Source organism: Phytophthora infestans, genomic scaffold (genome assembly GCF_000142945.1).
Source record: "Phytophthora infestans T30-4 supercont1.15 genomic scaffold, whole genome shotgun sequence".
NCBI classification, from domain to species: Eukaryota; Oomycota; class Peronosporomycetes; order Peronosporales; family Peronosporaceae; genus Phytophthora; species Phytophthora infestans.
In genome coordinates this window covers 1,759,216-1,773,662 of record NW_003303744.1, presented here as the reverse complement: position 1 = coordinate 1,773,662, position 14,447 = coordinate 1,759,216, and the positions used below count along the sequence as shown (strand labels likewise).

The following is a 14,447-nucleotide window of genomic DNA, read 5'->3' as shown; positions in this document are numbered from 1 at the left end:
GAGCAATGGAAAGTCTCACTCGGATTGTGGAGCGTCACATCGCGTCCGAGATGTCTCAGCGATTTGGTCTCATCCTGGACGGCTGGAGCCACGCGTCGGAGCATTTTGTCGCCGTCTTTGCTTGCTACGAGGTGGACGGCGTCGTAAAGACCCCGCTCCTGTGCATGGCACCACTGCTGAGCGAGCCGAACGAAGATCTCTCTGCGCGCGGACACTACGAGTTCCTAGCTGGCATGCTGCCCCGCGACTTTAGTTTGCAGCTGGATGCCTGTTTGTTTCTTGTAGGGGACAACTGCGCCATTAACCGGCTACTAGCGACGCTCATTAGCGTGCCGCTCGTTGGCTATGCTAGCCATCGTCTGAACAGGGCAGTTCAAGTTGATATGCAGTATGAAGACGACCTATCCGGTGTTCAAGCTCTGATGGTGCGCCTACGTACACTCAAGCAGTCGGCTAAACTCATGTAATTACTGTTTTTGGTATTTATTTGTAAAATGTGTTGCTAACTTATTATGTTTTATTCTGTATGGCTTTATATATTGCAGGTCGAAAACCTCCCTCCGTCCTATAATTCGACAGGACACACGATGGAGCTCAACGTTCAGCATGGTTCACCGGTATTTCAAGCTTCTGGAGCACCTCGACCCCACGGGCGACGACATTGTGGACGTCCTCCCCGCACCATCCTGTAACAAGCGTCTTCTTTTGCAGCTAAAAGACCTAAAAAAAGGTTGAGTCCGTGTCCAAGGCACTTCAAGCTAGATGTGTAACATTGCTGGACGTGCGTGTGTGGTTCGACGGAATAATTGCCCTAAGACCACATTACGCAAGGTTTCTTGGTACGTTATTATGTTTTTTATTCTACTAACACGCTGATTTATTAACAAATTTATTTGTGTGACACAGAACCACGCGCGGACGTTGTGCACAGCCCAGACTTCGAGTCGGCGTGTGTGCCTGTCCTGGGAGGGAGCCAAAGACTAACGAGAGCCGATAAGGCAGTGCTGCAGCCCTTCGGCTGCCTGGAAGAGGAAGCAAAACCTGCACGCACTGCAGCAGAAGCGGAAGACAGTGGAGATGAAGGCTCATTCGTGGCGAGTCTACAAAAACGTCGCGGTTTAGCAGCAGTTCAGCCGCGGTACGACCTGCTTAGCTGCATTCCACCTACTTCTAACCTTGTTGAGAGGTTCTTTAGCGTCGCCAGGACGACGTACGGGCAAGAGCGCCACAGCTTGCAGCCTATTACATTAGAAATACTGCTGTTCTTAAGCCAAAATGGTGAGTATTGGTCAGCTCAGACTGTAGACGAGGCCACTCGCTATTCATTAACATGGTGTTGGTTTGCTTTACATTATGCTCTTATTTATTATTTGTTCGCAGTGCATGACATAATGTATGTGATGGCACTAGCTGCCCAATGCCATTATTTATGGTTAAGGAGGGCTCCCTTTAAATAACAATGCCATAATCGGGAGCCCTGATGAGGAGGAGGGAAGGGGGGAAGGCTCCTCGGCGGGGCTTGCTCTACATGTACATTGTCAATAACACTAGAAATGGGCAGCTCAGTACAGGCAGAAAGGAGAATGTGACGAGGGTTTATTGAGTATTGAGTACCCTTCAGCTGGTATTTGGTCATTCTAAAACCAAAACAATCCTACTCCAAACTCTTATTTAGGCTGGGATAAAGTGCGCCAGTTCGGTGTAGCAAAGCCATGTCAAGAGAGGTCAAACGCAGAGCTGGTGAATCGCCATGTCAGCTTGGCATTCAGTAAATCTTTCAGGTTCCGAGAGTGGGTGTTCGTGGTTGAAGACGTGATAGAACACCCCGAAAGTAGAGCGAGGGTTGTTGGAGTGACGGGCGTGATCAGATTTGTATACACTTCACGCTTTTAATCGTGCTTCTAAAGCAACAATAGAGCGCTTAGGCAGCTCGAAACGAAACGAAACTGATTTGAATTTGATAGTTTGTGATTGTTTTGCTGTTTTCGTTTCGTTTCCTACTGGGGTGACGAGAAGTTGTGCTCGTGCTTTTTGCGACGAAACGGAATCGGATAGGGGATTAGTGGCAAACAGCGCTGAAATGGACTTCGATAGCGATGAAGATATCATGACGAATCGTCGGTTGGCGAGGGGAATGCTGGATGCTTCGTGTGTGAAGCAACTACATGGAGACTGGGATGCAGCTTCAAAACTACGTCACCGCGGTTTGGCGCTTCTCCACGATTCTACTCCCCGCTTCTCTGTTCCCCATATCTAGTTTGATATTAGCAACGTCACTGAAGGCACATATCTAGTCTTCTATCGCTTTACACACCGCCAGCAACGACAACTACAAGCGTGCTTCAAATTACCTGACGTCATTCGCACACGCTCGCACTCCCTACAAGCGTGCTTCAAATTACCTGACGTCATTCGCACACGCTCGCACTCTGCAGTGGACTGGAAGGACTCTGCATCAGCATCATACCCGCATAGATGGCTAGGGTTGTCGACGATATACTGTATGGGTGCTGGCCAAGTGCTCTAAGTAGTATTTTCTACTTTGTAGTACGTGTTATCATAAAAAAAACAATGGAACACTGGAGGGTAAATAAGATTTAGGTACATCTAGATAATTCATGTTTAGCCAAGCTATTTACGACCAAGGTGCTGGGCTGGATCAAATTTGGGGCTTTGTGGATAGTACAGTGCGCGGAATATCCAGACCTACAGGAGATAAGTCTCAAAAGGGTGTGTGCAGTGGTCACAAAAAGAAGCTCGGGCTGAAGCTCCAAACTATAGTCTCGACGGACAGCATGATCTTTCATAATGACGGGCACGTCGAAGGGTGTCCCCACGATGTTGCATGGCTAGGCAAGTCGGGGCTGGAGGAGCGCATTCGTGCCGATATGCGATTGCGTGAATACTTTATTTACGGAGACCAAGCATATGGCCGAACCGACGTGTTTGTATCGCCTTTCAAAGACTCAAGACTGACCCCTGCACAAGCAGAACTTCATGAGTCAATGTTGACCTTGAGGGTATCAGTAGAAGGGTCGTACGACCAAATGGTTAGCTATTGGGCTGGAGTGGATTTCAAACGGAAAATGTACTTGGGTGGGGTACCAGTAGCGACGTTAAACAAGACAGCTGTGAGTTTAATAAATTATATCACGATTCTCCGCGGCGTCAACAGTAATAGCAAGTTTAAAGGCATGTATCTTCCTACTCTGCAAGATAATTTCTCTGTTTAGCAATACAGTACAGCTGTAGCTCATTCATTTTCTTACTAAAAGTTTCAAAAGAGTTTCTGTTTCAGCTGCTTGGTGCTGCATGTGTTATAGGAGTAGCTCGTGTTTACGCCGCTGCTGGATCTTCTCGCAAGAGGTCGAAACAGAATATCCGATAAGTAACTAAGGTACTTTCCAATGAAGAATTTGTTTTTACTTAGAGCAATGTAATGAAAGATATAACCAATAACTGCAATAAATATCTTTCCAGAAGCCGGTTAGGTATAACCGGTTAAAATAGACCAAAAATTGGTATGACTGCTTATTGCTAGTATCGACTGGCCGTAACTCGCCGGGTACGCAGCTCAACTTTCATTCCGAGTCTCTCATTTTACCTTTTGCCTAGATCTACACACACGAGCACGATCCTACGATGAACAATAATATTACTGCTTATTTCTTCGAGAGCCTTGGTGACGGTCTATTTCGCTATAATTTGTGTGACGCGGCGCGAAAGCCAATCCCGAGTACGGGCTACAGTAACCTGATGTGCTTCTGACGGCGCGGCACGACGGGTATCGGTATCTCTTCAGCTCGGCGACTGCTTTCTCAGACTCAAAGCGACTATGTGTTCGTGACTAACACAAGCACATGCTCGATTGCAGTGGATGCGTTGGGAGCGCGAACACAACATCTACCTGTCGCGGAGAAAGACACCGAGCCGACGCGTGTAAAGTCAAGCTGGAAGCCAATTTCTTTCATGATTTTATAAAGGCTGATGGAGTGTATAACAATCAAGGCTGATCCTCCCTAAAGAAAGGCGATGGAACAGATGTTTAAGCTGAAGTTTGACGGATGGTCACTTGCCTCCCTTCGCCGTGTCGGAAGTTTTGTTGTCTACGAAGTGAGCGGCAAGCACCAGCATCATTTACTCCGTATTTTGCTCTCGTGAAGCCCGGCTTCACATGTTTCTCGTCCAGGACCGGCCTTGGACGGATTTTCGTTGTAACCGGGCGGATTCTTTCCGCGGGCGCGAATAATCAAGCCCGGCTTGATTATGTTTCGCTTTGTCGCACAGCACGGCTGCCCGCGAGCACGCAAGCGTTTTCAGTGCTGGACGTTTGCAGCCGCCAGCTCTGCTTGCCGCGTCGTCAGCTCCCGGGGCTGACGCGCCTCCATCACAGCTACTGCCGGTAGCTGGAGTCCCTTGCATATCTGATACGTCGGTCCCCGGGACCGACGCACCACCGTCATAGCCATTGCATGTGACTTGAATCTCTTTCATACTTGATCAATCAACTTCCCGAGTTGATACGGTCATTGAAGTATGAGCGTGTCTCAATCTGATTTTCGATTTGAGACAGACCCAACGACTGCCTCAGTCATTGCGCCTTGTGAATTGGCACCGGAGGCTGCAGCGTAAGGTGCTGCCTCAACTGTGGGATCGGATGCACCTCGCGGTGCATGCGCGACACTGACAAGGCCATCGCTCTCTGTCGCTTGCGTCCGAAGTGTACAAGTGTACACTTTTCATAGTTGATCACTGGATCATGCCGTGACTTGCACGGCATGCCCAATACCAAGCCAAACTTATCGTCCGGCTCCAGGACGATTAGGTTTTCCACAAACACCCGGTGTTTGTACGAGAAGCTCACGTGTACTACGCGGTTCTCCGCACTGATGATGGCACGTGTTGCAACCGCATTCCAAAACCCTTCGAGGTGTTTTCACTTTCTCGAAGTTCAGCTTCAGGAGACTTAGCAGTCGAACAAAGTTGCTTGACGCACCTGAGTCAACCAAAGCACGAATAAAGTCTGCTCTCTTCGACGTCACTTTCAGGATGACAAAATCTGGTTTGTTATCTTGCTTTCAGCAGCGAGAGTCCCTCTCGCCGGGGCTGCAGTCCTCAGCATCGCGTGCCCGTTGTAGACACGCGCGACTGCAATACCAGTATAGCGCCCCGCGCCTACTGTTTCTGCACCTTTTTTTATTGTACGCAGCGATGCCCGGTATCGCCACGTTGGCCCCCGGCAGAGTGCACTGGCGCTCTGCACTCACACGCAAAATATCCGATGTACCCACATCGGTAGAACCGCACTTGTCTCCCAATACGCTGTTGGCAACCAGCAGCAGACGTATTCATAGGCTCTGGACCTCCCGCTCTTATCATCGGACGTGCCATCCTCGCCACGTTCGCATACCGCTTAGCCTGCTTCAGGCTAAACTCCCCCTGCATCGCGAGAGCAATCGCAACTTCGACAGTACTTGGGTACTCTTGGAAGAGATAGGTCTTAACCCTTTTGCTTCCTTTAGTAGGTCAAGTAAATTGCACTCCATACAAAAAAGATAACATTTTTGTAAAATCAACACAATCTGCTGGTTTTTTTGACATATACCGCACTGGCGTCAATCACTTTGAAAGGGAATTACAATGGCTCACTAGCCATCAGAAGAAAAGAAATCAACACTTCCTGCGTGTTTAACGTCGTTTTGCGCTTGGTTGCTGATTGGAGAAAATACGATAAATATGTCGAACCATTTTAAGCAAAGGTGAAACTGATTCGTAACGCCATTGTCTATAATTAAACGGGCCAGCCAGAGAAATACCACATGACGTGTTTTGTAAAAACAACAAGTTTTGCTTATTATATGAAGGATTTGGCGCCTACTTTTGCAAAACATGCAGCTTTCGTTGGTTTTGGTAGCAAAAGGGCTAACCGACCCATCCTTCAGACCCTTCATGAACGTGATGATCTTTGTCACCTCGTCAATCGGATTGGCCACGATGTTTGAGACCAACTACTACATATGTTGGGCGTAAGCATGAACGTCATGCTTACCTTGGTGCAGGTCGAGAAACACTTCTCTCGACCGGAACTCATTCTAAGGGGACCCAAATGCTTGTCGCATACGTTCTAAAGCACGTATGATCGGTGAGGCCAGCGGTCATACGCCCAGCTCCTCGCTCGTCCGCCAAGGCATGGCATGGCGAGCGCAACCTTCGACGGCTCGTCAGTGATATGACGAGCCGCTATGGCAGTGTCGATTTCGACAAACCATCGGAGAAGAGGCTCACTCTCTTTCCTCACATAGTTGTTGACGTGTAGTTCCAACGACTGTATGCGCGGTGTCATCTTGGACTACACTTTCGTAACAGTAGCAGCATCGCGCTGCTCGCTCACGATAAAATCCCAGAGCAACACTGTGTTGTTCTGTCGGCGACAGCGTAGGTAGCATTGTCACTACAGCAGCCTTTCCAATGACTGCTGACAGTCTTTGGAGAGCTTCCCACTCTGAATGGGGACAGTCTGTACGCACACTGTGTGTGGCAGAAACATTTGGGCTACGCATGGACGGATTACTGTCCAGGAGCTGGTTCTCCGCCCCGTGTTCGTATTCCATACGAGCTCGTTAGTTAGTCGGTCGTTGGACGGACTACATGTACAAATTGTTACCAAGTGTAATGAGCTACTTTAAGCCCACTACTTCAGCTTACACGTTAGCTCACGTGGATGATCAAGCGTAAGCTGCGATTCACTTAGATTAACTATGATTTTGTTCGAAAGTATAGATTTACTTAAATAGGAAAGCAAAGCCGATATTCCGGTAAAATGAGAGCTGCTTATTTGCTTGTTTTTTATTTTTATCTAGTATTATAAATTAAAAATATTTATCAACGAATGGCTGACACAATCATATTATTTTAATTGGTTTAAGGCATTGACTTTCAAGCATTGTATACCTTGAATGCATGCAGACCAACCGTTTGTCAAATGTATCCTTTGATATATCTCCCACGAATGTAAAAACCTATTTCGTAACAAGTGGCTATGTGTAGCCGCTTGCGTCTAACCCCGTAGCATGAAGGAGCTGAGGCACTTTTTTGGATTTGCAACGTACTTGAGCAAGTACGCTGAGAATTACGCGGGTAAGATTCGCCTGCTGTCACAGCTCCTGAAAAAGGAGGCTGAGAGGATTTGGACTGCTGAGTGTCAGCAGGCCTTCGATGCAGTCATGCAGGGCTTGACTGAGGCGTCGATCTTGGCAGTGGCTGACCAAGATCGTCCATTTCACATCGTGTGTAACGTGTCCGATTCTGCGATCGGATGCGCGTTAATGCAGCACGATCACGAGGGCCATGATCGTAGGGTCTACTATCCGTCGCGTCAGCTGAAGCCAGTGGAGCGTAACTACCCTGTACATGACAAGGCGCTCCTTGCCATGAAGTATACACTCGCGAAGCTCCGAGTGTTTTTACTTGTGGCACTTTGATATATAACTTTGGTGTGGCTGTATCGCAAGGCAATCGTCGCATATACGGACAAAAACCACCACATAGTAGTTTTGTGACTGTACGACATTTGGATCTGCATTGGTTTCTGATACTTAAACTTTATTTCCATTTGTGCCCTAGATGCGGAGAAAAGGACAAGATGGCGGCCATAGTTGAGGCGACGAGGACCGATCGTTTTACAATATTTCTGCTGTATTCGTTTCGTCTAGCTGACGCCGGTGCAATTGTGTTTTGATGTGATGCTGTGCAGGTGCGTAGTCGTGATGTTCTGGTCACGACACACTCAAGAAGGTTAATTTTTACGCATATGGTGTTCCACCCGTGGTGGCTGACACGCCGGTCAGTTATTTTTTCTCACTGTTCTTATACGTGCAGCTAATAACGCGAGGTATGTACATGTGTGTATCTTGGTTTCATAGCTGAGCAAGGATCACCCGCACCAGCTTACATTTTAGTCACGGTTGCCATATATTAACAACCCCGAGTGATTTCTTGAGAAATGTACATGCAGCGTTACATATAGGCGGAGCTACGGGAAAATGCACAGTGCTCGTGCAGCGTGGCCCAAAGTTACAGTAAACATTTACTTCAGAAACTAAAGAAATCGTATACTAATGTGGCCTCTTTAATCACAATAATATCCAGCTTTTTAAATATTGCTATTTTAATTGGCAAGTGTTGTCGTAAAACAAAAGACCACACTCACCAGCCCAACTCTCTCTTTCCACAGTCTTTAGGGGTCACACGAACAAATACATTAATGAGAGCTTATGCAATGACCATCAGCTCTATCCGAAAAGGGACGAGGAGAGCGGTGCCTCCTTTAATGGTCATGCAATCGGCTCCACTAATGTAATGTCGAATCCCCCGATGGACCTGCCACCATGTTTGCCGAGAGCGTGGTGACGGACTTCATGCAGAGCCTGGTGTATGTCTTGTACGCGTCGGAAACCCGGCGACCGTGGAACTGGATTGTGAGTGCATCCGTGCCGGATCGGTACATGTGTGTAGCTCCACCGGCACGCAGGGATGAGAGCTGAACCGGCGGGGGTCTTGGCCGGTGCGAGGGGCAGCGCTTTTGATGGCTCCGGGTACGTCTTCGCTTGATACACAGGCTGGTCAGCCCTCCGCGCGAGATGTACACAGCGACTGGAATTTTTGTGGGGAGGCGCATCCTTGCTTGAAGGAGAATGAGCGTTCCGAACACAGGGCACAACAATTGATGGCGAGAGCGGATAACACTCTTGTCGTTGATGCCCCACCTTGATTTGTCTTGGACCCGGTCAGGCGAATCTAAACGGCCTTAGCCTGTGATGGGCGCTGAGTCAGCTGTCCAGCGGTATCCACAACCACGATGTCTTGAGCTCGGAGCACGAGCCACTTGAAGGATCCTCCCTGGATGGCCACGATATCTGATCGTCTCAGAAGAAAGAAGAACGCCAAGTACACTACCCCCCCCCCGCCCCCCCATAGGGCTTGCCACGGGGATGATCCATGGCCAAGCCGCGAAAGTAGATCGACTGACACGGGTGCCTTGCGACGTCGCGGTGGGTCGCGACGGCTTATTCCCTTGAGAAGCATGCGGACGTGCGGGTGTTCAAGCGGAAACACGTATCCTGAGGCTGCGAGGAAATGGCGAACACCATGAAGCACCGCCATGATGGAGTCGCTCTGGATGGGGCCACCGGACCCGAAGCCAAACTGAAATCCATGTAAAACGAAGTCCAAAATATGCTGCACCTTGTCAGTTATGGTCATGTCATGAAGCCAAGACGAAATTCCTCGACGCGAAGCCCACCTTCTCCACCTGTTCAAGGCTATGCTGTACTGGTCAAACGTGGAGTCGGCAACGGAGTGCGCGCGGAGATATATTGCCAGGTACTGGTCAGGCCTTGGATGTCCGCCGACGAGGCCACCTGTGACCACCCGGGTGTTAGCGAAGCAAACAGAGCGGCAAACGATGGGTTAGCGGGAATACGGAAGCCGCCGTCAGCGCGAGTATTTTCTATTCCGGCGATGTGTGACGCAGAAAACCGAAGCCGGTATGATATTTTCCACCAGCTTAGCAGGTGGATAATGACTTGAGCTTTGGGGTTGCGCGAGGCCAGCTTGTTTTGCCATGCGACAGCAAATGTATTGTCGATACGGAAATGCACATGCTGCGGCCTGCTGTCGATAGGACAGTCCGTGGACCATCGCTCTTCCCATGCGTGCACTGCGAAGGCACAAGAAAGGAGCTCGCGAAAGCTGATGCCGAATCCATAGGCCGCTCAGTTTTTGAATTCCGCTATCAGCTTTTGCTCGGATGGAGTAAATGCGTAGATCAGTGCAGTCTTTGCGTGTACTTCAAGCACACAACCCGAAATCCGACGCGTCCGTTTCAGCCACAACATCTGGAGGTGGGCGGTCGTTGAATTATTCCAGAGATACGCCGTTCAGCTGAGGGTTGTGCAGGATAAGACACCACCAGAGCAAGTCTTCTCGCACTGCGTCTGTTACGGCGATGCACTGAAATTGACAGAGCTGGACCTCGCGGTGGCGGAGACGCTGTAGGCACGGTCGTGCGGCCCGAATGCAGGTCGCTACATGCCGTAAGCTGACCATTAACGACCGATACCCTTTTCGGGTCAGCGTCGAGGCGCAGTAAGCAGATGCGGCAATCTTGCGTGCCTTTTGGATCTTGGAAACGGGTAGTGCGACCACTTCATCGATGAAGTCGAACTCCAATCCGAGAACGCGCTGGCGTGTCTTTCACTCAGTGAACTTTTCAGTGCTGATGGCGTCAGCGCCAAGAATGGCCACCATGGCGTAGCGGAGGGAGCGGTCCATGTCGGAGCACATCATTTCTACGTCCGAGGCTTCGTTGATGTGGTCATTCACCCAGTAGTAGTTGAAGAAACCGTCCGGGGAAGTTGCGTTCGTATGACAGCCATGAACGTGGGAAATCGCTCCACCGAAGATCTCGTAGAATCCGGGAGAGCCTGTCCATCCGAAAAGCGCGGACAGCTCGATCACCAGTGCGTTCGCCTCCTCGATCATCCCGGCAATAGGTAGACGCGACGTGGGGTTCTTCCGATCCTAAGTATGTTTCCTGTGCCATCTCTGTTAGTCGAGTGTACCTTGGCTGGATTTGCTTGACTTGTACCCGACGTCGAAGGCATTCTTGCAGATACATCGGGATTCATCGGGATTTTGGCCTTGGTAGACTTCGTATTGTCGCATCGGTAGTTTCGTCGAATAAACTCGCTAGTGTTCAGATCGACTGACCTGGATGGGCTGCTCCCCGGAGGCCGTGTATACTTGTATGGCTGTATCGACGACATGCATTGTATAGTCAAAGCAAGCCGTATACCCGTGGATGACTGTATGATCGACCCGGACTGTATAGTCAAAGGAGGCTGTATAGCCGAAGACGTCACTTGTCTCGATCCACCGCAGGTTAGGGTGAACCTGGAAGGCGAGGAGCCCGGTACATCAGCAGGTGAGGAGAGGATTTCATTAGCGAAACGGAGGCCTTCCGGAGAAATTTCTCACTCGCGCGGCAAAATCCCTCCCCCATCGCTTCGCTCCCACCCTTACCTCCACCCAGAGACTCTCTTCGGTCAGGAAGGGCGTGTCCGAGCACAGTTCGCTAAAGATGTTCGTAGCCAGAACTTTAGCAGAATCTTGTGTATTATCCTCACCTTCGTCGGCTATCTTGCGCCCTGTCCCAGACGCGTTCGTGGAGGCCACGCGCTTCGAAGCCTTTTTTTTCCCTTCCGGGCTTCGGTTGGTGCGCCAGCGATCGCTCCGCGTGATGCCGCGTGCTTGCTCGTACGCAGAGGTGGGGACTCCTCCGTACTACGCACTAAGGCGGCGGTCCATGGCTCCACGCCGCCAGTGACATCCACGACGTCGGCTCTACTCGCCGGAGCTACGCTGTCCGAGGGGGCAGTACCTGCCCTGGACGCCGGCGAGCTGGGGGCGCTGAGTGCTGCGAAAGCTTCTTAAGTTGTCATTGCGATGTTGAGCTGAAATCCCCTTTATTTCTTGGCTGCTTGCTGCTTGTTCTTCCAAATACGAAGTGAGGGAGCACGCCACGTGTGGCCAGCAACAAGCAGGGAAAGCGTGTACAGTATACCGGTACGTCGGCGGTATACCGGTAATAAACAATTGTGGAGAACACAATATCCTTGCTTCGCTATGGACACCGATATTTTCGTGAAATACTGATCGCTCCCGGATACCAAACCGTTGACTTTAGACGTATTTCTTTCAATCCTTGCTACGGGTACCTGCTTCGGAAGATGAAATACTCGATAATTGACTGCAAACTCATTGCTGGACCATCGTTTGTGGGATCCATTAGACTTTAGTATCAATTACCTTTCACATTTCTATTTTGCTCCAGGTTGTCGCTGTCGATTACATCGAGAACACACGTGAACGATTCATGGCTCCTGGCTACTCCAATCACTACTTAAGTTATTATTTTATATTATCATCACCACTATTTTGTGGTCGTACAACTAGAGCATCTGTACACTTGCATACAAAACTAGTACTGTAGTATCAAGTTTGTCATTTGGGCAATAACGAGTTTACTCCAAGTAGAACAGACTCGGTGGACGGAATGTTATCGTGTATTGTACGGCAGGATAACTTGCTTTTTAAAGTTCAGTTAGGGGGGGGGTATTAATACTGTATGAAGTTTTGTTTGTAGGGTCGGTTCTGAGCTTTACTAAGATTCATACAAATTGGTGTTCTTCGTGTCGAAGCTAAAAATGAGTAATAATAATACGCAAGGAGAAGGTTATTCTCCTTGCGTATTAGCATTATCGTTGGTGTACTTATATTGAGGCACACATCTTCTGCTTTATAAAGCCCTCTAGTGGCTGTTTCATTTAAGTAGCTGTTTAAAAAAGGATGTAATAGCTGGAGATCACTTATCGGGTGGTTGACCACAGTGACCACAATCTGCGTTAGATATTAAAACATCGCAGGAAACCTTGACTGGAGCATCAGGATACTGAGGCTTCATATATACAAATCAAAAATTCAAGTAGTTTGAAACACGAGCTGGTCAAGTAATCTGAAACAGAGGGAGTATAAACTTCGTAAACTGCGAGTCCGCGAATCTTAATGTCGGAGTGAAACCGATAGACTAGGCTGCTTGAATTGGTACAATACACCCTTAATATTTGCCTGGAGCAATCGCTATTGCCAAGAGCCTACGTCGCTCTCATAAACGCAGGCCCACATCATCGTCAGTTACCATCGTTTTAAAGAAGTTCCAACGCTACTGCTTGTATCTGGATGACGAGGAGCCTCACAGAACTCTGCTCTACTCCCCAGACCATTCTTTTCACTATCATAAAATGAAAGACAGACTGAGTGCCATTCTCGGAGAAAATACGGCATATTAATAACCACTGACGCCCGCCTTCGTCAGTTCCCTCGAGTAGAATTGGTAAAATCGGTCGTTTCGGAGCTTGTCCGCCTTCGCATGCTGCAAACCCAAAAACTCCTTCACATACACTGTGGGTCTTTTTGTTTCCACCCAAATTTGAATTCTTGCCATCTTTTCCAGCGGTGTGGCGTTCTTGTCGAAAAACACAGTAGGGCGGTAGTAGCCCGAGCCAAACAGGCTGACTTTGTAGGCGTCGTATGCAACAGCATACTGTTTGTACTCCTTAAATGCCTCGGTTTTCTGGATTTTTGCCAGCTGAGCAAGAATTTCTTCGTCTGGTACCTTACTCCACGTTGTTGTCGTTGGATGTAGCGTTGTCTTCTGATTGAGGCCCAAATCGTCCCACACTCTGTATGTGCTGACGTCCCTGCGGATAGCCCTCCATATAATGTTCTCCTTGAGCTTTTTGGAATATCTTTCCAAACGATTGTAGTTCTTGTGGACCAATTTTTCAGCGTTTGTCAAACCCTTCATACCCAGCTTTTCCTCGACGAAGTCTACCGACTTGTATCGATCAAGCCACCAGGTAGTCTTCCAAGACAAAGGGATCTTATTGGGAATCTCCTTCAGAAAGGAAGTTATCGGATTAGCCCTTTCGTCCAAAGCAAGCGAATCTGCTGCACCAGCGACGTTGTTGTTTGCGCTGGCCGTCCTACGAAATCTCCCCTGGTTGACGCCATCGTAGCCTGTGCCTGTAACGTGGTCTACAAGTGAAGCGATAGTCTTCTCAGTCGCCGCCACAAGAACACTGTTCCAGGCAAGAATAGTGATCAGTGTCACCAGTAGAATGGGGCTTAGATGCATGGGTGCGCTCGTAGACGAAGATAAATCGTTATTTCTAATGAGAAGCAAAATCTGAACTGGCAAAGCACTGTTCAGCACCGTCTGGATAGTACTGATCCCACTACGGACCGTAAACAGTACAGAACCGTATTGTATCAAGTGAGCTCGATCCATTGAGGATCACTGTATGTTGATCTACATTCCAATATAGGTTTAGGCATGTGCTTTGCTTCTTATAGGGTGTCGGAAAGCTTCTCCTGGGCGGCATTTGCGTACACACTATTAATAGGCGGTGTCACCTAAGGTAAAACTATACGTGGCTATAATATATTACCCCAAAATGTCCCTTGCGCCTCACTGAAGAGACGGCTCCTAAGCATTTTTTTATTTTAACAAACAATTTTGGCAAAATTCTAAGCAATTCGACATTCTTAAGTGCGTATACCGTATGCGAAACGCAAATACCGGTAAGGATTTAATACATATTAGCATTGCGAAATGTCAGAAGGTGTGTGGGCGCCCAGAAACTGAAAAATGGTGGACCTTCTTTGTTCCCAAAGGATATCAAGTAAGCATGCTATGGATTCTCGCCAATCGTTTGCACATGTATCACGTTTGTTCTAGCTGAAAAAGAAGAAAGTATTATAGTATGACCGCGTTTGCGAGGGTAGAAGAAGATGAGTTTGAGTTTCTGGGCGGAGTCTGTAATAAT

The 14,447-nt window shown here is 48.7% G+C and overlaps 1 protein-coding gene across 1 annotated transcript; it reads right to left on the bottom strand.

Moving 5' to 3' along the window:
• Positions 1 to 12,904: 12,904 nt before the first annotated feature.
• On the bottom strand, positions 12,905 to 13,786 carry PITG_09660 (RXLR effector family protein, putative; the record flags this gene model as incomplete). The annotated part of the gene is made up of 1 exon (XM_002903227.1): positions 12,905 to 13,786. One exon carries the CDS (start codon positions 13,754 to 13,756, stop codon positions 12,905 to 12,907), a length of 852 nt encoding a protein of 283 aa, XP_002903273.1.
• Positions 13,787 to 14,447: the final 661 nt, after the last annotated feature.